Genomic DNA, 24,284 nt, shown 5'->3' with positions numbered 1-24,284 from the left:
GATTTTATGACTTCAGAGCTAAACCCTGAAAAAAAAATCCTTTAGCACTTCTGCTTGATTTAATAATTTTGGTTTTTATATTAATCAGACACTTTAATCAAATTCAGCTCACAGGCAAAATTATACAAAGCACCCAGTAATATTCTTTGAGAGAAATGATTATTCTTTTGCTGAGATTTGGCTCAAGTTTAAATATCCCATAAGAAAACAAGGTTAATAAAAGTATTACTGTATCTAATATTATAAGAAATGTAATAAAAAAAAGATTAATGGTATATTCATAATGTATTACTTATTTAATATGTGTTTTTAAAGTCCATACAAAAGTTCTTGTCTAAAATACATATATTAACTTCCAAACATTGATGTGTTTTGCACGTTTTTACCATATTTTACCATGTCTATGGATTTCCGGCAATTTCCATAATAATATATTGAGTGTAGCCTGCACCACTGTGCATTTAGGGCTCTGTTAAGGAATTCCTCTGGATAGAAGATTCAGTCAATTCAATGTATTGGTTTGGTTTGTTAGCATTGTCATGGTTTTGACTTTGTCATGCTTTTGGTTTGTTTTTGTCACAGATTGTCACGGTTTAGACTTGGTCATGGTTTATTGGTTGAGAATTTTAATCTCTTGCTCTTGCTCATGTTTAGAAGTCTTGTTTAGTTAGGGTGACCATACGTCCTCTTTTTCCCGGACATGTCCTCTTTTTGAGACCTAAAAAATGCGTCCAGCCAGGATTTTTAAATCACCAAAAATGTCCGGGATTCAGCTTTTCTAGTCTGTACTCGCTATTCTGTGTGTATGTTTTTGCATTGGTTTGTTTTTAGGTCTTTTTAGCACTGCTATGGCACTGCATTCTGTGGAAATTGCTCAGCAAGCACTAGAAGACACATCTTACTGCTGGGTTTCTACTGATGGGAGCAAGTAATTAAAGTGAATCAAATTAAAGTTAAAAACACTCCTAATAAGTCGGCTGATACGATTGTACAATACATCAAAGAAACTAAAAAATAAAGGGATTTTTATAGGTGACAACTGTTTTTTAATTTGTTGTTATTATTGTTTAGGGCTTAACGCTGAATGTGAAGGAATAAGATTATCTGACCATAAAGGCCCTTGTTAAAGGTATATTTATTAAAGTTCAGTAACACAGCTGGATGGTTATTGACTCATTTGTCAACTATTTAAACATCTACCCCATACACATTGCAATGGTGTCACCAACGACATGAAATAATGTCCCTCCTTCCTTCCCTGAACCAGGCGTCCTCTTTTTTAAAAACCAAAATATGGTCACCCTAGTTTAGTGTTAATCTTGTTCATGTTTGGTGTTAGCTTAGCTTAGGGTCTAGAATAGTTTAGTCAGGTTTCATGTGTGTTTAGCGGTTAGTGTAGCATTTAGCTTAGGTCATGTGTTAGTATGTCTTGTCTTGTGTAACCCTGTCTTGTCTTTTGTTATTATTAAACACATTGTTAAACATCTCTGCATGTATGTCTCTCGCATTAGCCTATTTGTTACACATAATGAAGTTTACAATACAACAATGTGTACAAATGGTCAAGGGGGCTGAATACTTTCTAAATTTGATATAATAATCATAAATAATATTGTGATTATTATAACGGAGGAGTAATTTATTGTATATAAAAAAGATTTACTATAAATCATAAGTCTTTTGATTTTGAACTAAGAGTCTGCAAACTTTTGGGCTCAATTTTACGTGAATGCACACACTTATTATTGCCACTACCTAAATAGTAGGCGGCATGGTGGCTAAGTGGGTAGCACTGTCGCCTCACAGCAAGAACGTCCTGGGTTCGATCCCCAGGTGGGACGGTCCGGGTCCTTTCTGTGTGGAGTTTGCATGTTCTCCCCGTGTCCGCGTGGGTTTACTCTGGGTGCTCCGGTTTCCTCCCACAGTCCAAAGACATACAAGTGAGGTGAATTGGAGATACAAAATTGTCCATGACTGTGTTTGACATTAAACTTGTGAACTGATGAATCTTGTGTAACGAGTAACTACCGTTTCTGTCATGAATGTAACCAAAGTGTAAAACATGACGTTAAAATCCTAATAAACAAACAAACAAACCTAAATAGTTTCAACTTTGCTTGAAACCTATGCAGACTGAAGAAGAACGTACCAAACTAAGACAGGAACCAGAGCTGAAGGTCCTATACCTATACTATAACTATAATTATTATACAGACTCATCAGAAGCATTTAATAAATACACTGATCAGCCATAACATTAAAACCTCCTTGTTTCTACACTCACTGTCCATTTTATCAGCTCCACTTACCATATAGAAGCACTTTGTAGTTCTACAATTACTGACTGTAGTCCATCTGTTTCTCTGCATACTTTTTTTTAGCCTGTTTTCACCCTGTTCTTCAGTGGTCAGGACCCCCACAGGACCACCACAGAGCAGATATTATTTGGGTGGTGGATCATTCTCAGCACTAGGGCTGTCGCGCTAACCGCAATTTTGAAATACCGCGGTATAGATCAGCCAACCGCAGGGCATGCCAAGCAACCGCAACACCGCGATGTTCACGTTTTTTCTTTTTCTTTTTGTTTTACGCTTACATTCGGGCGTAATAAATGTTAAATAAGTTCATAATGAAAATGAGCTAAGAGCGTCATTTTCCCGCAACCTGTTCGCATCCGTTGCTGCTGAGTGTCAGAGTTTGTGTTTTAAAATGGAAACAATGGTAACATTAATAATAGGCAAGTTTATTAATGATCAAATTAAGTTCACACTCAATAAAATACTTGTAATTTAGACTATATTCAAACAGCCTTGGCGTACTAAAGCACTTAATGACGGTTAATATGGCATTGCAGCCTGCAAATATTCTCTTGCTGGCTTGCTGGAATGATTTAAATGTATTTTTTCGTTGAATAAAAATTTATTGAAACGAATAATAACTTGAAATGTAGTATATAGTGTTATGTTAATTATACCTACTAAATAGATGGTTAATAGTGGCACGACAACCAGGCTAGATTTCCTCTGCTCTGTAAAGTCGCATGCAGGTACAGTACACGTGTGTATTAGTGCTACGAGCACCATCAGAGAGAGTTTTAGAGCCGTCGGGAACATCGCTACCCCACTCAGATCCTCTCTCAAACCACATCAGGTGAACATGTTGGTTCTTCTAGCGCGCATGATAACGCAGGTTTAAGGTCTTACAGACTTTATTCTTTATTCTATTTTTTTATCTTATTTTGATTAGATGTGCATTTAAAATATTTTGCCTAAACACTTTTTTTTCGTTTCACAGTGTATATCTAGCCTAGGCTAGAAGCTAAATTTAAACCTTTTTTAATAGAGAAAAGACGCGCATCTTAGCTCTGTTCTGTATTTAACAATAAACACGCATTTGATTTGTCTTAAAGCTGTCTCATCTTTGTTAGTATAAAGCAATAATATACGGAATCGTAGCCTAACAATAAAGCTTGTTTATATAGCTCTAAAATCCAGATCAATTAAGTCATTTTCAAAAAAAAAAAAAAATTGGCGATACTACCGCATACCGCGGTGTTGAGCCACGCTGAATACCACAAGGGGAAATTCTTTCATCGCGACAGCCCAACTCGGCACTGCAGTGACAATGACATGGTGGTGGTGTGTTAGTGTGTGTTGTGCTGGTATGAGTAGATCAGACACAGCAGCACTGTTGGAGTTTTTACATATCATGTCCACTCACTGTCCACTGTATTAGACACTCTTACCTAGTTGGTCCACCTTGTAGATGTAAAGTCAGAGACGATCGCTCATCTATTGCTGCTGTTTGAGTTCATCTTCTAGACCTTCATCAGTGGTCAAAGGGACGCTGCCCACGGGGCGCTGTTGGCTGGGTATTTTTGGTTGGTGGACTATTCTCAGTCCAGCAGTGACAGTGAGGTGTTTAAAAACTCCATCAGCATTGCTGTGTCTGATCCAGTCATACCAGCACAACACACACTAACACACCACCACCACCATGTCAGTGTTACTGCAGTGCTGAGAATGATCCACCACCCAAATAATACCTGCTCTGTAGTGGTCCTGGGAGAGTCCTGACCATTAAAGAACAGCATGAAAGGGGGCTAACAAAGCATGCAGAGAAATAGATAGACTACAGTCAGTAGTGCTCCTATATGGTAAGTGGAGCTGATAAAATGGACAGTGAGTGTAGAAACAAGGAGGTGGTTTTAATGTTATTACTATGTTCTAATTACATTAATCAGCCAGCCATCCTGAAGCTCTGGTTCAGAAATTCCCACTCGGAAAACGTCTCTCTTTTTTCTTACTGAGCAGTTAAACCCCACCTGAGGTTCCTCTGATTCATGTATTCCCCAATCACTGCTCTCATCACACCTTTAATAGTAAAAAGAGAATGAGACAGTTTGATATTAGATTTAGATTGTTGACTGTGTTTCTTGATGGGAATTGGTTTGGGAATAATCGGTTTGGTCTCTAGGGTTAGGGTTACATTTGGTTATTTATTCATAACAGAAAAGACAGTTGTACCTGAGCTTTAAAAAGAATGCATGAATTTTATTCAAAACCATTCATGAGAAATTAAATAGCAATGTTAAAATTGTGTCCTTATAGCATGGAAAATCTAAATGGTTCTCATGGTTAAAAGATATGGCGTTACACAATCTTTTTTATCTCAAGTGCAGATTCCATTTTGAGCACCTTTTTTGTAGAAATGTGCAGAGGATTTACTTCGTGTTTCCATAATAAAAGGCTACATTCATGGCTGCATTCAATAGAAATACAAGATCATACATTGTGAAACACGTCCAGTCCCAGTAACAGACTTTAAATCCCCCTAAATTAGCAATTAATCGAGATGACAACCCAAAAACCTTAGTATTTTTAGTAAAGAGGGCAAAGGTATGCTTAAAATCCTGCCTATACCTGGCCGCTCAGTTGACGCAGCGGTAAAAACACACGCTGGAACCAGAGCTGGGATCTCGAATACATTGGATCGAATCTCAGCTCTGCCTGCCGGCTAAGGCTGAGCGGCCACATGAACAACTATTGGCCTGTTGTTCAGATATGGGCGGGACTAAGACGGATGGGGTCTCTCTCTCATGACTGGTGCAATTACGACCTCTGCTGGCTGATTGATGGCGCCTGCACAGAGATGAGAAAAGAGTGCTCTCAGGGTGTGTCTCTCCATACACAACACTGAGCTGCACTGCACTCGTCAAAGTGTAGGTGATAAGATGCACACGGCATGCTGCCCATGTGTCGGAGGGGGCGTGAGTTAGCTTCGTTCTCCTCAATCAGAGCAGGGATCGGCATTGGTGGAGAGGAAGCATGACGTAATTGGGCAAATTGGACGCCCTAAAAAGGGAGAAAAAAGGGGAGAAAATGCATAAAGAAAATATATATTTTTTAAAATCCTGCCTATAGGTGCCCAGGTGGTGCAGAGGGATAATCCGCTAGCACATCAGCGCTGAGATTCTAAACTCCTCGGTTCAAAACTCAGTGTTGCCAGTCGGCTGGGCGCCATCTATCGGTCATAATTGACAGTGCCTGCAGCAGACACTGATCGTCCACTGTGTCAGGGTGGGAAGCCGGATAGGGACCTCATAACTGATGTAATTACGACCTCTGCTGGCTGATTGATTGCGCCTGCACAGAGTCGAGGAATAATGCGTTGATCCAGGGTGTTACTCTTCGTTCACAAGGCTGATCCGCATATTAACTCGCCTCGTGCAGGTGAAAAGATGCAGTCGGCTACTGTACACGTGTCGGAGGGGGCAATTGCTTATGCTTCCTCTCTACTGGTGCTGACCCCCGCCCCTGATTGAGGAGAGCGAACTGGAGTGCTTAATGTATTAGACAAATACAAATCTCAACATTTGAAGATAAGAGGCATAACAGACAACTGTTCATGTGTAGTTCTTTTGTAGTTCTTGCTACACTCGCTTACAATGCTGGATTTTATTAAATTGACTCACTGGTAAAGAGATTTTTTCACACTGGATTTAAATCATATTGAAATGTGGGTTGCAATGTGTCAGAAGGAAAGTGTAGATACACACACCTGTATAATCTGTATTATTTCTCACATATCGAAACATATATAGCCGTAATCGTGCTGACGTGGCAATAAATCCCAGCAACCAACCAACTCACATATCGAATGATGGCTGCTAATGATGTGTGATAAATAAAAGTTTTGTCAGAATCTAATTGGAAATAGTGAAATACAAACCATTTCTACAAGCCAAATATATAAGAAGGATTGTTTAATCAATTCAGTTGACTGATACAGTTGCACAATGCTCTGCTTTTATATACAGAGCATCATGGGATAATCGTTTCTCTCAGAATGTGCGTCACATTCATAAACCCAGAAAATAACAAGCTTTTAAAACAAGAAGCGAGTTTTCAGGCTGGCAGGGGATTTTGTTTTCTTTGGCATGTGTTACACAGTGCTAGAAAGGATGGCAGTCGATCCCAGAAGACAGTGTTGAGTACACTCTCTTCTTCTCCATCTTCTGTCTTTTACACACTGTACCAGCTGCAGTAACACAGCGTTTATGCATTTTTTAGCTTCCAGTTTCCTGTTTCTTGCTGCTTGCTGCTTGGTAACTCACTCACTCTCTCTGTGGAGAATAACTACACAAGCTCACAGACTCCTCTGAATAAAATAAGCTCAGATGTAAAAAAAATAATTAAAAAAGCTCAGATGTAGATATGAAGCATGAATCTGAATTTATTGGAGGTGTTTCTGTGAAAATAATTGGTCCTGACGTGTGCGTGTGTGTGTTTCTCATGGGTTTTGCTTCAGGTTTATTTAACGGCTCGCTGCAATTAATCTCGATTGTGGGAAAACTGCGTGTGTTACAGTGAGGGGTTACAGACGGCTTCCGCATCGCTGCAGTGAATTTTAGTGTTTTCTTGCTTCATCCATTCCATTAAATCAGCTTCACATTTCACATATTTTGTAAATCATGCAGTAAATTTAAATCCCACATTTGCTCAGAACTGATGAAGTCAAACAGTGAAAATAGTGTCAATTATATATTTACTGTTGCTAAAAATAAAGTACAGGTAATGTAGATTGAAGCTCTACCTTGCACTTAATGTTCCCTGGTGGTGTGAATTATGGAATAAGTGAATGTCTTGTGTAAAGCAGCATTGATTTAAAAAAGAAAAAACTAGTAGATGTGGTTTGTTAAATTTGTATTTAACTGACAAAATAGAAAAAAATGGAATGTTTTTACTGATTTTACTGATGACTAAAATGTATTTTGTAAATGTAAATGAATTTGGAACTTCCAGCTTGCAACAGACTTAAGACAGAGGCATGTTTAGCACTGTATTACAGCACTTTTCCTGTTAACTGCACTTGTTAATTGTTCGGGAGCTAAGGACAGTAGATTTCAGATGCACATTGTATATTACATGCACTTTATAAAGTTACTTTTATGAATTCACTTTACTTTGATTACTGACTGTAGTCCATCTGTTTCTCTGCATGCTTTGTTAGCCCCCTTTCATGCTGTTCTTCAATGGTCAGGACTCTCCCAGCACCACTACAGAGTAGGTATTATTTGTAGGGGTGGGTTTATAAAATCGATTTTTCGATTCGAATCGATCTTTATTTGAACAATCCGATATCGATTCATATAAACGCGAGATCGATCTTTTAAATACGCCCCTTTTTACGGTGCACACGGAAATCTGTTACCCCCTTTAATTTCGCGTGACCAGCCAGTGTTTTTTCATGTAACGAGATCTGACCTGCACATCAGTTCAGCATGGCAGAAGCTCAAGTTATGACCACTACACAACTTTCTGCACTGATTTTAGCTCGGCGACGGGTCGGTGCTGTATTCGGGAGGAACTCGGTGTTCGCTCTGCGATCAAAACTCGGCTCTCAATCAATGTGAGAAACAGCGAGGGGAAACACAGGGGCGAGGTTGTAAACAGGTGGTGGAGCGCAATATAGTTTCTATCAGAATACATCAGCACACGCGAGTTTTACAGTATTTCTGACCTGATCGTTCTCTACAAAACAAAATATTTATTAACCTCCAACTCACTATAGAACAAGCCATGCTGCTCGTGTTGCCAAATCCACTCAGATTCATTTATTTCATCAGCGCACAAATTTTGATCGCTCGCTACTTGTTGATGTGCATGTTTGGACGTGGTATCATTAAACCTTTCATCACTTCTCATGTTTGTTTTCGTGACAAAACGTAGTTTTGGAGAGCAGAGAAGCTCGCCTGTGATTCCCCCTGGTGATAGATGGTGTAGTGTGAAACCCCCCATCGCCGATCAGTCGTGTAGTGTGAACATTACAGTGACCACGTGTTAGAGTGTCGTGTAGTGTAAACTTGGTAAGCTGTTCAACAGCCAGGTGTATGTTTACATTACATTTACAATGTTGTAGCGTGTCAGATATATAAAATAATAATAAAAAATGAATGTTACTGTTTTCTGTTTTGGATTAATTATTTATGTAAACAAAATACACAAATATTTTTAATAATGAGTGTTCTTTGTACAATTATCACCTTCGTTCTCTGAACATCTGTACATATTTAAACAAAACCTGTTAATGTAACTCAAATATGCCTAAATGTGTTGAATCGAAAATCGAATCGAAAATCGAATCGAAAATCGAATCGAAAATTGAATCGAAAATCGAATCGAAAATCGAAGATCGAATCGAATCGGGACCTTGTGAATCGGAATCGAATCGATCCAGGAAATTAGTGGCGATACCCAGCCCTAATTATTTGGGTGGTGGATTATTCTCAGCACTGCAGTGACACTGACATGGTGGTGGTGTGTTAGTGTGTGTTGTGCTGGTATGAGTGGATCAGACACAGCAGCGCTGATGGAGTTTTTAAACACCTCACTGTCACTGCTGGACCGAGAATAGTCCACCAACCAAAAATATCCAGCCAACAGCACCCCTGTAGGCAGCGTCTTGTGACCACTGATGAAGGTCTAAAAGATGATCAACTCAAACAGCAGCAATAGATGAGCGATCGTCTCTGACTTTACATCTACAAGGTGAACCAACTAGGTAGGAGTGTCTAATAGAGTGCACAGTGAGTGGACACTGATCCACTCATACCAGCACAACACACACTAACACACCACCACCATGTCAGTGTCACTGCAGTGCTGAGAATGATCCACCACCCAAATAATACCTACTCTAGGGTGGTCTTGTGGGGGTCCTGACCATTGAAGAACAATGTGAAAGCAGGCTAAAAAGGCATGTAGAGAAACAGATGGACTACAGTTAGTAATTGTAGAACTACAAAGTGCTGCTATACACAAGGGAAGTTTCTGCACTTTTATATTTTGGTTGGAAACGGTGAGGGTGGGAGGAGTAGTAGTTGGTCGTGTCTGAGAGACAGAAATGCTTATAGTCCGGATGTGAAAGCAGCGTTGAATCAGTGGCTACGCGCTCAACCAAAAAATTTTTTTACAGTTTAGACCATTGTATTGTAATACTATAATATTTATAATGTTAATAAAATACAAGCTACAATGAATGCTTTAGGATTTTGGAAGCACTGGAAGCTTTAAGAGGTTAAACAATTCTGATTTCAGCTACATCATAAATGCAGAAGGATTTTCAGAGCTTCTGAAACCCCTCTAACCCTTATGAAAGATAAAATATGCATTCTTTTAAACAATATGTAATTTTTTACCAACAAAATGTATCAACCGTAGCAGAACACGTATTATTTTTTATTACGCCTGGCTTTGACACGCGATTATTCGATTTACAGTCTGAGCAATAGGCTTAAGATATTCAAATAATCAGAATAATATAGAGGAATGATATCTTACTCAGGAGCCAAACACACCCGTAGACTCAGCATTACATATGAGCTCATTTATCCCGCTGTACCTTTTTTACTGCTTGTAACTGTTAAAATTCATCTAGGTTGTGTGTTAAAAAGTGACCCAGTTCGGCATGATATGTATGTAGCGCGTGTAGCTCCCTCACAAGCACTTCCTTTCCTGTCTTGTGCTTTCTCCGAGCCTGGGATGAATAGGTCAGCCAAAAAGCTGACCCATTTGCCTTCACTAATGGCCCTTGCATAATTGAAAGGGGAAAAGGTGCACAGATGCCCTCTTTGTCTTGTATCAGGGCAGATCCTGCTCAGTTCTTTATTAAGCCAGTATTAAAATGTTAACATTCCTCAGCTCACTGTTCTGATTAGTTTTGTTTTTTTTAATGAGGAACGACTTCAGATCGTGTTTTCTGCATGTGTCATCGTGTGTGGGAGTAGAGAAGGAAAGTAGTTTTATGTAAAGTATAGGTCAACTACCTACACGCCATCTTTATTACTGTAAATCTCAGCCTTCCCTAATTATCTGCATCAACATGATGTTTTCTAGCTGATCGCTAGGCCAATTTTAGGAGTTATATAGCCTTGTATAGCCTATTTATGTTACATACAGTTGATACAGGCATTAACACACCCATGAACAATCAGCTGCAAGAAAAAGTTCTCATATAATATGGTCTGATCCGGTCAGTAGACCCTTGAGTTATGAACGGTTTACCATACGAACATTTTGGGTTATGAGCAACCTTCTTCAACTTAACGTACGAACAAATTTCGGATTACGAACAGAAATTCGCGAAACACGTGACGTCACGAACAAGTGACTCCAACTGTCTCTCTCTCTATATGTACAGTGAGAGAACATTCGGACAGCGGACAGTGTTTTTCTGGTGTTTTCTTTATATTTTGTAAAATTCAATATTAAAATGTCCCCAAAGAAGGTGCAGAGGAAGCGCAGTGGTGAGAAAATAAAAAAATCTCTATTTGTTGTGTTGTATAATTACTCCTGCCAGTAGCTGTCACTGTGTATCAGACAGAGGGGACAGTGAGTGAGAGAGAAGAAGGAATTCGGCTCAGTAAAGTATTCTTTCTTACGTGCAATTACACCTACAAAATACAATACTACTGAAATAAAGAAGGAAATAATAGAGAAATAATAGAGTTATTGTTGTTTCTGGTACAGTGTATCACAAAAGTAAGTACACCCCTCACATTTCTGCAAATATTTCATTATATCTTTTCATGGGACAACACTATAGACATGAAACTTGGATATAACTTAGAGTAGTCAGTGTACAGCTTGTATAGCAGTGTAGATTTACTGTCTTCTGAAAATAACTCAACACACAGCCATTAATGTCTAAATAGCTGCAACATAAGTGAGTACACCCCACAGTGAACATGTCCAAATTGTGCCCAAATGTGTCGTTGTCCCTCCCTGGTGTCATGTGTCAAGGTCCCAGGTGTAAATGGGGAGCAGGGCTGTTAAATTTGGTGTTTTGGGTACAATTCTCTCATACTGGCCACTGGATATTCAACATGGCACCTCATGGCAAAGAACTCTCTGAGGATGTGAGAAATAGAATTGTTGCTCTCCACAAAGATGGCCTGGGCTATAAGAAGATTGCTAACACCCTGAAACTGAGCTACAGCATGGTGGCCAAGGTCATACAGCGGTTTTCCAGGACAGGTTCCACTCGGAACAGGCTTCGCCAGGGTCGACCAAAGAAGTCGAGTCCACGTGTTCGGCGTCATATCCAGAGGTCGGCTTTAAAAAATAGACACATGAGTGCTGCCAGCATTGCTGCAGAGTTTGAAGACGTGGGAGGTCAGCCTGTCAGTGCTCAGACCATACGCCGCACACTGCATCGACTCGGTCTGCATGGTCGTCATCCCAGAAGGAAGCTGACGCACAAGAAAGCCCGCAAACAGTTTGCTGAAGACAAGCAGTCCAAGAACATGGATTACTGGAATGCCCTGTGGTCTGACGAGACCAAGATAAACTTGTTTGGCTCAGATGGTGTCCAGCATGTGTGGCGGCGCCCTGGTGAGAAGTACCAAGACAACTGTATCTTGCCTACAGTCAAGCATGGTGGTGGTAGCATCATGGTCTTGGGCTGCATGAGTGTTGCTGGCACTGGGGAGCTGCAGTTCATTGAGGGAAACATGAATTCCAACATGTACTGTGACATTCTGAAACAGAGCATGATCCCCTCCCTTCGAAAACTGGGCCTCATGGCAGTTTTCGAACAGGATAACGACCCCAAACACAACCTCCAAGATGACAACTGCCTTGCTGAGGAAGCTGAAGGTAAAGGTGATGGACTAAACCCAATTGAGCACCTGTGGCGCATCCTCAAGTGGAAGGTGGAGGAGTTCAAGGTGTCTAACATCCACCAGCTCCGTGATGTCATCATGGAGGAGTGGAAGAGGATTCCAGTAGCAACCTGTGCAGCTCTGGTGAATTCCATGCCCAGGAGGGTTAAGGCAGTGCTGGATAATAATGGTGGTCACACAAAATATTGACACTTTGGGCACAATTTGGACATGTTCACTGTGGGGTGTACTCACTTATGTTGCCAGCCATTTAGACATTAATGGCTGTGTGTTGAGTTATTTTCAGAAGACAGTAAATCTACACTGCTATACAAGTTGTACACTGACTACTCTAAGTTATATCCAAGTTTCATGTCTATAGTGTTGTCCCATGAAAAGATATAATGAAATATTTGCAGAAATGTGAGGGGTGTACTCACTTTTGTGATACACTGTAGATACATTTTTATAAAATAAAGAAGGAAATTTATTATGGTGTATGGTACAGCACACGCACTGTACTGAAACGTGATGTGTGTGTTTTTTATGTACAGTACTACTGTGTATTGTTTTTTATTATTGTTTTTTTACAGTATTATCTATTATATAATTTAAGATTAAGGGAAAATATACTTGTATTTATAACAAAAAAGACCATTAAAGACATTAGTAAGGTTAAGTAAGGGGGTGGTTTGTGAGGTCTGGCACGGATTAATTCTGTTTACATTATTTCTTATGGGAAAAAAGGGTTTAACTAACGAATATTTTGACTTAAGAACAACCCTTTGGAATCAATTAAATTTGTAAGTCAAGGGTCCACTGTATTTGTTATTTAATGTACTTTTAGCATGCATATTTACTATAAACTTACACTAGAGCCTCAACAGTATGTGACTGAAGGTGGCTCAGCAGTCTAATATACCATTGGCCCGTCTGAGTGAGGAAAGGCTGGATGGACAGTCACCTCCTTGCCTTTACAACAGTGACATATACAGTCAGTTTCAGACACAGACAGGTGCTTGGTGGAGATGAAGGAATACAGAGAGAACACTTTGATCCTCTGTAGGTGTAAGACTCTGCTGGCCGATGTTAAAATATGGCAACTTCACACATGCCGTAGGAGACGTGATAGCCTGCAGCCCTCTTCCAACTGGCAGAGCTTGCTACACTGCACAGTGACATTAAAAAACAACCCACATGTAGGGATATTAATTGTTTAAATATATGAAATGGCCAGCTAATGGTAGTTACTCATGGTACACTTGAGTACACGTAAATACCTGAGTGACGGGTGCTCAGGTGGCGCAGCAGTAAAACACGCTATCACACCAGAGCTGACATCTCAAACTCATTGTTTCGAATCTCAGCTCTGCTACCTGGCAATTGGCTTGTCGTTTATACGGGGGGTGGGGGGTCTCGGATGTCAGATGTGGATTCCCTATAAATGATGCAATTATGACCTCTGCTGGCTAATCAATGGTGCCTGCACAGAGATGAGGGATAATGCATTGATCAGGGTGTGACTCTCTGTACACAAAGCTGATCCGCATATGAACTCACCTCATGCAGGTGAAAAGATGCAGACGTTTGTTAGTCATGACTCTCCTCAGTCAGGGTGAAGGTCTGAGGCAATTACAGGCATCCTTGGCAGGTACCCACTGCCAGTGGTCTGAGAAGGGACAAGCCACGTAGGCAGACAGGATGTTGGTCAGCCAAGACTCACTGATATCATAGGACTTAAAGACTATGGTTCAAGAGAGGTTTTATTGTCATTTCAGCTATATACGAGTACTACTACAACTGCCAGGTTGCCACTGTTGGGCCCTTAACCTTCAGTTGCTTATACAATATATACTGTCACAGTACTTTAAGTTGCTTTGGATAAAAGCATCTGCTAAATGCCAAAAATGTAAATGTAAGAGGGACTTCTGTGGCTCATATTGCAGATCATTTTAATACTGTTGACATGGTAAATGTTTCACAGCACAGTACATCTGAACTGAACAGTGGAGCAACAGAAGAAGGTGGACTGGTCCAGTGAATACTGTTTTTTCCTGGTCATGTGGGCAGCCGGGCATCATTTACCTGTGAAAGATATTGTACCAGGATGCACTGTTTAAACATACATACTAAACATAGTCAGTTAAGACAAAAATACCACATTTTGACAGTAAATTAAAGGGTCATATTTGGCGAAAAAAGTAATTGCACATATGATCCCAGGAATATCATACCCGCAGTAAAGTAAGTAGGTGGAAGCATCATGATATGGGACTGTTTTCTGCAAACAGTAATCGGGCTATTGAAGAATACATTAATTAAGCAATGTAGCAGGACATTATAAAAAAATCTTCTAATTAGCCAAAGAACTAAATCAGAAATTTTAAACACGGCCATCAAACCTAAAGCCAAAATAAATAAATAAAGACTTGAATAACTCAATCTAATTCAATTATTGATCCATTGGCCTGTGTGACCTTTAAGAACGATTAGCCTAGAATGATGAGACGACAGTAGCTTTGTAAAAAAATGCTTTTTGTCATGCTTTAAATCCATACTTTTTTCATAGTACAGTGGTACCTTGAAACTCAACGTGAATTGGTTCTGGGACTGGCGTTAAGTTAAAAGGTGTTGAGTTTCAAGGTATTTTTTCCCATAAGGATGTATGGGAGACCTGTTAATGAGTTCCATAGTCCCGTGGACTTGCATATATTTTAGGCTCATGTAAAATAATGGGGTTGTTTTTGACACTTATACACTGAAAATAACACAAATATAATATAAAAACACTCAAATAAAAAGCTGATTCTTACAATTTCTCAGAACCTCAAGCTGTAACACAAGTTTAAAAGTGAAACAGTGAGGAGAATCCAGCTTTCAGAGTGAATCTGATGGTTATTCCACATGGTTATTCTGTCTTATAAGCACACTTTGATGACGTATTACTGCACCACTCAAGCTGAGCGCTGAACAAAGCAACTGTTAATTTTTCATTTGAAATTAAATAAATATTTTTTTTAAAAACAAACTGAAAACGTTGAGTTTAAAGGGAACGTGAGTTTAAGGGTACACATTTCTCGACAAAGGACGTTGAGATTCAAAGATTTTAATGTTAGGGGGCGTTGAGTTACAAGGTAACACTGTATGTGCATTTTAAATCTGGATACAAACACAAAAGCTATATATATACTGTATATATATATATATATATATATATATATATATATATATAATATATATATAAATAACAAAAACAATCGGGTATGCGGACTCTTCCATAACTTATTGGTAGGTATGTAACGATACATTCTACCCAGGATGTGATACAATTCACAATACTGGGTTCCCGATTTTTTTTAAACAAAATGAAATTGAAGACAAATAATGACAAAGTTTCCTTTTATTATTTCTTTTAAAAAAATTAAATAAAATACTGTATTTGTGCTTATCTTTTATTCATCTAAATAATGAATGTCCTTTTATTTTTGAGGTAGGTACAACCTATGCCAAATAATGCTTATTTTGTAAAAAAAATAAAAAAAAACTGAAATGAAATTTTAAAACAAATCCAACATTAAATAAATAAATGAATAATACAAATAAAGAAAGTATCGTCACATAAATACATTTGGCTGGAAAATCCCCTACCTGGCAACTTTGTGAAGTGCCGTCAACCAGGCGAGGTGAATAGCACCAGTGCCCTCTGCTGTTTAAAGTGAATATTGATTCATCTTAAATGAATAACCGATTCAAATCGTGGCACATGTGCACCGATTTTTAACTGTCTTGTGGTGCATCGTGACATCCCTACTTATTTGGACAACTTATCCTGAAAGTATGGGCCCCTTTGCAGCTATAACAGCCTCAGCTAATGTGCCACATAAGAAAGCCAGTTGCTCGTCTATCCAGGCCATACATCAGGCGAAGGACAGGATGCTTAAAATTAGACTTTGTTTTTGTAGACTTGTTTAACTGTTTAAAGATGGACGTGGTCCATGACGTACATGACTGAGTTCCAGTGCAGCGTGCCTGGGAAAAATCAGAGAGCCTTAGCAACAGAGAGATGATGCAACTGCTGCTCAGGATCTTCACACTCCAGGCTTTTTGCTATGCCAAATGGTAAATATTATACACAGTGTAAGCTGGCACTAAACAGTGGCGAAGCTAATTATGCAAAGAGGCTTTTGTCTGGTCCGGTAACTTTGACAAAAAAAAATCTAAATACTCTTATACTGATTTCTTAAGCTTCTGCTTTAAAGAGTAAATTAATCTGTTAATTACTTTTTGACTGGCAGATTTCAGTGAGCCAAACTTTTAATAGATTATAATTTCAGGTGCCTAATTCAGCTCCCTTGCCCAGGAAATACTGGTCTGAATCAGAATCAGACACTGCATCTGCTTTGTGTCTGGACTTTGCAGCAGTGTTTGGTTTCTCAGGGGTGCTGGAGTGTGTTCACAAGCTTTCAGCACCTGCTGGTTTGTGTGAGGCATCTGTGCCAGGCAATAGTGTGTTTCTACGGTCTAATCAGCATGACCGTGGAAAAGCGTTTAGCACCAATACACACTTTAATCAGACCCTGCTGAAGTGGTACTATTTTATTCGACGTCTATGCTGAGGTGGCCAAAACTATGTATAAACCCCATTTCCAGAAATGTCGGAACATTTTGTAAAATGTAATAAAAAGAAGAATTGGTTAATTTTCTTGAGTCTTTTTTCTATTTTTCCCAGTTTTTTCCCCCTACTTTTCTCCCCTAATCTAGTCCCATTACCCTGATTGCGTCCTCTATACTGATTCGACCCTTCACCGCTGCTTGAGGACGCCTCTCAACTGACATACGCCCCCTCCGGCACGTATAGTCATTGTACAGACTGCATTTTTCACCTGCACGAGTCGAGTTCATACACCGACGGGCTCTATGTACGGAGGGCCACACCCCTATAAGCATTATTCCTCAGCCCTGTGCAGGCGCCATCAGTCAACCAGCAGGGGCCGCAATTGCACCAGTTATGAGGACCTATGATTCGACTTTTTACTCCTAACTCTATGAACAACAGCCAATCGTTGTTCATGCAGCCGCCCAGCCTAGTCGGAAGGCAGAGCTGAGATTCGATACGATGTATTCAAACCCCAACGTGGTGTGCTAGCGTACTTTACCGCTGCGCCACCTGAGTGGCCTTTTGAGTCTTTATTTAATTGATTAAATTAGAAAGAAAAGATTTCCAATGTTTTCACTGATCAACAGGGGTAGCTTAGCAGTTAAGGTACTGGACTAGTAATCTGAAGGTTGCCGGTTCAAGCCCCATCACCACCAGGTTGCCACTGTTGGGTCCCTGAGCAAGGCCCTAAACCTTCAATTGCTCGAGTTGTATTCAATCATAACTGTAAGTCGCTTTGGATAAAAGCGTTCGTTGTATGCCATTAATGTAAATGTATTTTGTAAATATAAGAACATTTAGAATTTGATGCCTGCAACACACTCCTGAAATGTTGGGACAGGCAAGCATGAAAAGTTGATAGAAGTTTGAAGATACAGTGTTTTGAACAGGTGAGGGAATCATGATTTGGTATAAAAGGAGGATCCATTAAAGGATCAAGCAATGATGTGTTGTGGCTCACCACTAATGTTCCAAACTTTTTGAGAGAATTGTTTAGAGCTGCCGCGATTGGTCGACCTAAAAACTATGTTTATAAATGATCCTTTTTATTTTCTATAATGTTTCCATTCATATAAGCGTTCATATGATTTCCCTCAGCACTACTTGCTACGCGCATGACCTAAGTGGTATTTGGTCCAGTCACTGGTTGGCGGCATTAAGTGCAGTCTTAAAAAATGCCGTCTGCACCAGAGTCAGAGGCCGATTGTAGAGAGCTTTCAAAGAAAAGCTAAAAGTGTTCCAAGACCCAAATCATCAAAAGTTTGATAATACTTAAAACTGGCACAAAACGCCGCTCAGGTGGCGCAGCGGTAAAAACACACACGCTTGAACCAGAGCTGGGATCTCGAATACATCGTATCGAATCGTAGCTCTGCCTGCCGGCTAGGCTGAGCAGCCACATGAACAACGATTGGCCTGTTGTTCAGATATGGGTGGTTCAGATATTAAGCCAGATAGTGTCTCTCTCTCTTATAACTAATGCAATTACGACCTCTGCTGGCTGATTGATGGTGCCTGCACAGAGATAGAAAAGAGTGCTCTCAGGGTGTGTCTCTCTGTACACAGTGCTGAGCTGCACTGCACTCGTCAAAGTGCAGGTGACAAAATGCATACGACTGCTGCCCACATGCCGGAGGGGCGTGGGTTAGCTTTGTTCTCCTCAATCAGAGTAGGGTTCGGCATTGGTGGAGAGGAAGCATGACGCAATTGGATGAGCTGAAGGGGAGAAAAAGGGGAGAAAATTAAATAAATAAATAAAAAAACTGCCACAAAACAAACATGTGGTTTGTACACTGCAAAGCTTTGATGGTACCACAGCAGCACTAGCGCCATGTTGCACGTCTATATTGTTTCATTACGCTTCTTAATCGCAGAGATCTTGGAATACCGCATTTCTTAGCGAGTTCAGTTAGACCGCCGCGCACTTTGCTGTGTTGAGCTCACGGTTTTTGTGGTTGCCGCGGTGCTCAAAGCACAAAAAGCTTCTCATGTACACCACCACTTTGTTTACATCGCTTAGAATGTGAAGTAATTTTTGAGTGAATGTGTTGGTTAGAATCTGGGCTCATTTAGTCGTTACTGTACGTTGGACTTCATGAGATGTGCCTCCCTCTAACTATTTTATTTCTGCTTTGTGTATGGAATGCCATAAAGACATGTTGTACTTTGTTTAATATGAAGCACTTTAGAATTTGATAATATGGAAATAAACCATTTACATTTAGTTTTGTGGCATGTTATTATGCCATACAGTTTGTTGTTATAATAAAAGAAGCGTAAATGAGATTCTGAATTAAATTTTTTGGAGGAAAATTAATCGTTTAGATTGATCGACTAATAGTCTATAGATTAATCAATAGAAAAATAGTAATTAGTGGCAGTCCTAGAATTGTCAATCAGTTTAAAAATCAACATTTATCAATGCAGGATTACAAATCATTTTAGTCTTTCACCATCTACTGTTCATAATATTGTAAAAAGATTCAGTGAATCTGGAGAAATCTCAGTCTGTGTAGGGCAAGAACCGAAACCACTACTAAATGTGTGTGACTTTCGTGCTCTCAGAGACATTTTTTCAGCTTAAGTTCACAGTTTGTTACAGAGACCGTTGTTCCATGTGCATCAGATTGACTATGAAGAAGTTTGCAGCTGTGGTCAATCATTACAGTTAATCATGGGGCCATGCTACAAGTTAAATTATTTATTTCAACAAATAAATAAGAAATTGCTGTATGACTTATTTGTATTTTCCATCCAGCAGTATAAAAATAGTGTTTATTGTGTTGTTGAATTTAGTGAAATCATAATGAAATATATGATGAATAAATATTTTACCCTGGTCAGGGTTACGGCAGGCCTGGTTCCACCTTAAAACACCAGGCGCAAGGTGGGAAGCCCTGGACAGGACGCCAATCCATCGCAGGACTTTGGTCCTTTTTCCCCCCAGACATAGCCAATCATGTCTGTTTCGATGTCCCGCTGGACAATAACACCACTGAGATTCAAACCATGATCTCTGCAGTGCTATGTATTTCCATATTGCATATGTGTCTGCATCTGAATAATAATTTTTGAATAAATATCTGTTACACTAGACTACCACCCCTGAAACAGAGGTTTGACTCTCAGCCGTGCGATCTTTAAGCTGGGTGTCTACACAGACATGCTCTGTGGTGGATTAGTGCCCTGTCCTGGGTGTTTTCTGGAGTAACGGACCTGCCATGACCCTGTACAGGATCAAGTGGTTAATTAAAATATAAAACATGTAATCAGTCCCCCTCTTCCTGGATAAAGTTTGGATACCCGTGCATTCGAAGTATAGTGGTACTTTGTAACTCAACGTCCCCTAAACTCAAAATCTTTGAAACTCAATGCCGTTCATTGAGAAATCTGTACCCTTAAACTCAACATTTCCCTTAAACTCAACTTGTTTTTAAAAAATGTATTTATTTCATTTCAAATTAACAACGAACAGTCGCTTTGTTCAGCTCAGCTTGAGCGGTGCGGTAATGCACCGACGAGGCATAACATTATGACCACTGACAGGTGAAGTGAATAACACTGATTATCTCTTCATCACTGCACCTGTTAGTGGGTGGGATATATTAGGCAGCAAGTGAACATTTTATCCTCAAACCTGATGTGTTAGAAGCAGGAAAAATGTGCGAGCATAAGGATTTGCAGGGTGTTTGCGGTCTGCAGTGGTCAGTATCTATCAAAAGTGGACCAAGGAAGGAGCAGTGGTAAACCGGCGACAGGGTCATGGGCCCTGGCCCAAGTGGTTTGATCCAACAGACGAGCTACTGTAGCTCAAATTGCTGAAGAAGTTAATGCTGGTTCTGATAGAAAGGTGTCAGAATACACAGTGCATCCAGTTGCAGGGTTGTTTTTGCAGCAAAAGGGAGGCCAACACAGTATTAGGAAGGTGGTCATAATGTTATGCCTAATTGGTGTATGTCATCAAAGTGCAAATATGAGACGAATCTGCGTTTGTGTGGAAGAACCATCAGATCCAGTTTGAAAGCTTCACATGTATCTGTGTTTAGCTGGATTTTGTTCCTGTTTTACTTTTAAACTTGCTCGAGGTTCTGAGAAATTGTAAGAATCAGTTTTTATTTCAGTGTTTTTATATTATATTTGTGTTATTTTCAGTGTGTAAGTGTCAAAAACAACCCCATTATTTTACAAAAGCCTAAAATTTACAGATTTTCCATACATCCTTATGTAAAAAAATACCTTGAAACTCAATGCCACTCCCAGAACCAATTGACGTTAAGTTTCAAGATACCACTGTATAATGCTTTTACATGGCACATAATTCTAAGAGTTTCATATAATTCCGTGGGTTCAAATTAACATTATTCAGAGGTTTGGCAGTGTACATTCCTTACACAGATTCCTTGTTGCAGGATCTCTGAAGGCTGCATGACTAATAATAAACTCTCTATTGCCTTTTCAGTGCTGGCAAACTTTCGTGGAACAGTTCAGCATGGACTGCCTCTGGAGATTGGTGACACAGTGCAGATTTTGGAGAAATGTGAAGGTAATTAGAAAACAGGCTGTGAAAACCCAGACAGTAATTACTGAGCTGTTGTCCCGCAGCTGTCCTCTTATTAGCTCTGAGATGATTTTCAAAGCTTGGCCCATATTTAACAGTTTCTCATTGGAATATAAACCCAGAAAGAATAGAATAAGTATTGTTTAAGGCTCCTTGTAATTAAATCAACTAGGATTAACTACTTAAATGATTTTGTTTATAATTGCTGCATTACTGTTATACAACAGATTGAAGTTGCTGCATTATTTTCCCTTGAGTTAAATGTGCTATGTGAGTCATGTAAGCCCACAGTCTTTCTTTTATATGTACCAGGCTAAACATCACTTTTGTATTATTTAACTGCATGCACAAAAACACTGGGTTTTGGACGTCATACAATGCAATTGACGCACTTCTGATCACGTGCACCATGTACACATCCATTAACATTCTATTGTAGCAGTATTCTTGGAGTACTGGAATATGACTACTGGCAATCATGCTCTAAGCATATCTACATGTTCTTAGTAGTATTAATTATGTTTTAATACTTCTAGTGTAAATTAACATTTTGACACTATTTTGAAAGGTCTGTTCTATATATTAGAATTTTTATTCTCAGTCCTGTTATGGCCACAGTAATTACAGACATCCGATTAGTCTCTGCCCTTTAGTTGTACTCATTCATACACATAACTCTCGATCTTAAACTGACATTTAGATGTGCTAAACCTCTACACATGCTACATGCTAATCTATTTTTATTGACACTAACCTGTATTCTACACCCATGGGTGGAAACACCCCAGATTTATTGAGACAAACACACACATTTAAAGGTAACAGTTCTCTATAGAGGCTGTTAGTAAATCAACCTGGATGTTATGAAGTTTGCCCTCATGTAACCTTTAAATAATTCCAGGCTGGAACGTATTACTGTATGTGTTACAGTTTCACTTTGCTTGATTCCTCTGGCTGCCCTTGTGCAGCTCTGATCTCTTTCACTGTAACAAAACTGTTCTTCACTTCCCATAATGATTTCAGTCTTCATGTCGAGATCAAGATGTGCTTTTCTAAAATGTCACCGTTTGTCCTTTCAGGATGGTACCGAGGATTCATTGTAAAGAATCCAAATGTCAAGGTAAGCTCTGTCTCTTCTGAGAGACGCCTGACCATTGATCGATTGACGTGTTTTATTTTCTGCTCTGCATTGAATATGCATGCAAAGAGTAGTAAAAGTTGAAATTATACAATAAATACTAATAAAAGTAGAACTATAAGAAGAACAGCTAGTTTTGTCTGGAATTGGAATGCTGTTGAGAAATCAGTAATACTAGTCTACTGTATACTAGGTTTAAATAATGTGTTTAAGTCCCAATCTGCTTTTTTCAGGGAATATTCCCAAGCAGTTTTATTCATCTGAAACATGCCCACATCAAGAACAAGGGGTAAGAGTATTATACACAGGATTTTTTTCTAGACAAACTCAAACACAACACACGGGTAGCTGACATGGACATGTGATTACAATGCTTTTACCAATCAGAATTTTATATAGGATGCATCTTTACAATAAATCCTATACAAAATTCTACTCTATTCTATGTAGTCAATATACAGTATATATATTTTTTTTATTATATTTTTTTTATTCATTATATAGTCAATATTTCTTTTTTATTTTATTCTACCCTATTTTATATAATCAATATTTCTTTTTTTATTTTATTCTACCCTATTTTATATAGTCAATATTTTTATTTTATTCTACAATATTTAATATGTTCAATAATTTTATTTTATTCTACCCTATTTTAGATGGTCAATATTTTTATTCTTATTTCATTCTACCCTATTTTATATGGTCAATATTTTTATTTTATTTTATTCTACCCTATTTTATATAGTCAATATTTCTTTTTTATTTTATTCTACCCTATTTTAGATGGTCAATATTTTTATTCTTATTTCATTCTACCCTATTTTATATGGTCAATATTTTTATTTTATTTTATTCTACCCTATTTTATATAGTCAATATTTCTTTTTTATTTTATTCTACCCTATTTCATTCATTTTAACTCTATTTACTCTGTGCTGGAGCTGCTGTAACACTCAAATTCCCCCCAATGGGATTAATAAAGGAAACTTATCTTATCTTAAATTGACCGTCACTTAATTATTTTACATTTTATAAATGTTTTATGTAGGAAAATTTAATAGTAATTTTATTTAACATTGCGACATTGTGACATTGTGTGGTCTAAAAAGTAGACCACAGAGTGTTAATTTTATTGTCACTGTGTAATGCTTTATTTTTTCCTTTTTTAAATATAATTAATGACAATTAAACAAAAAACTTTAAAGTTTTTAATTGTGTTACAACAAAGAAATACACTGGCTGAGACCTTAAGAGCTTCTGTCTTTACCATGTGCTCTGACGATGGCTTCTGTACTTCTTGAATAATAAAGGCATCTACTTAGTAATCAGCTTTCTAAATAAATGCCTTAAATTTAACATGATTTTTTTAAACAGACGCTATTTTGATAATTAAAGTAGTAATAATATCTGCAAACTATAATTTCATAAGCTAAATTAAATTAAAATGTATGTTTTAAGCAATTTACCAGATTTGTGTTTATGAGCAACAGACTATCACGCACCCCCCACCAACACCCACACAGTCACTGGCCAATTATCACCTGACGGGGGCAGGTTCCCACACAGAGCTGTACGGAGAGTCACACTATGCTTCCTGTGACTCTGTCTGGTACATTTTTTTGAGGTTATCTATATCACCTTGAAAAACACCTTGGTGTGTGTTATGTACAGACAAAAGAAAAATGACAAATCCTAATAAGTATTTCATAAAAAAAAAAAAAAAAAAAGGAAATTTCATACAACTGGTATTGTATGATCATCTGAA

At 38.7% G+C, this 24,284-nt stretch overlaps 1 protein-coding gene across 1 annotated transcript in view; it reads left to right on the top strand.

Annotated features, from left to right (window-relative positions):
* dock4 (dedicator of cytokinesis 4) overlaps positions 1-24,284 on the top strand; it is a 128,661-nt gene that overhangs the window by 16,334 nt on the left and 88,043 nt on the right. The window contains exons 2-4 of the mRNA XM_063000064.1: positions 21,280-21,363; positions 22,458-22,498; positions 22,750-22,805. Of these exons, the coding sequence (XP_062856134.1) occupies positions 21,280-21,363; positions 22,458-22,498; positions 22,750-22,805 (181 nt within the window). The remainder of the gene's footprint in view (positions 1-21,279; positions 21,364-22,457; positions 22,499-22,749; positions 22,806-24,284) is intronic.

Source organism: Trichomycterus rosablanca, chromosome 8 (assembly GCF_030014385.1).
Source record: "Trichomycterus rosablanca isolate fTriRos1 chromosome 8, fTriRos1.hap1, whole genome shotgun sequence".
Taxonomy (NCBI): domain Eukaryota; kingdom Metazoa; phylum Chordata; class Actinopteri; order Siluriformes; family Trichomycteridae; genus Trichomycterus; species Trichomycterus rosablanca.
The sequence above is the reverse complement of the archived record's forward strand: the minus strand, read 5'-3'. Positions and strand labels throughout refer to the sequence as shown.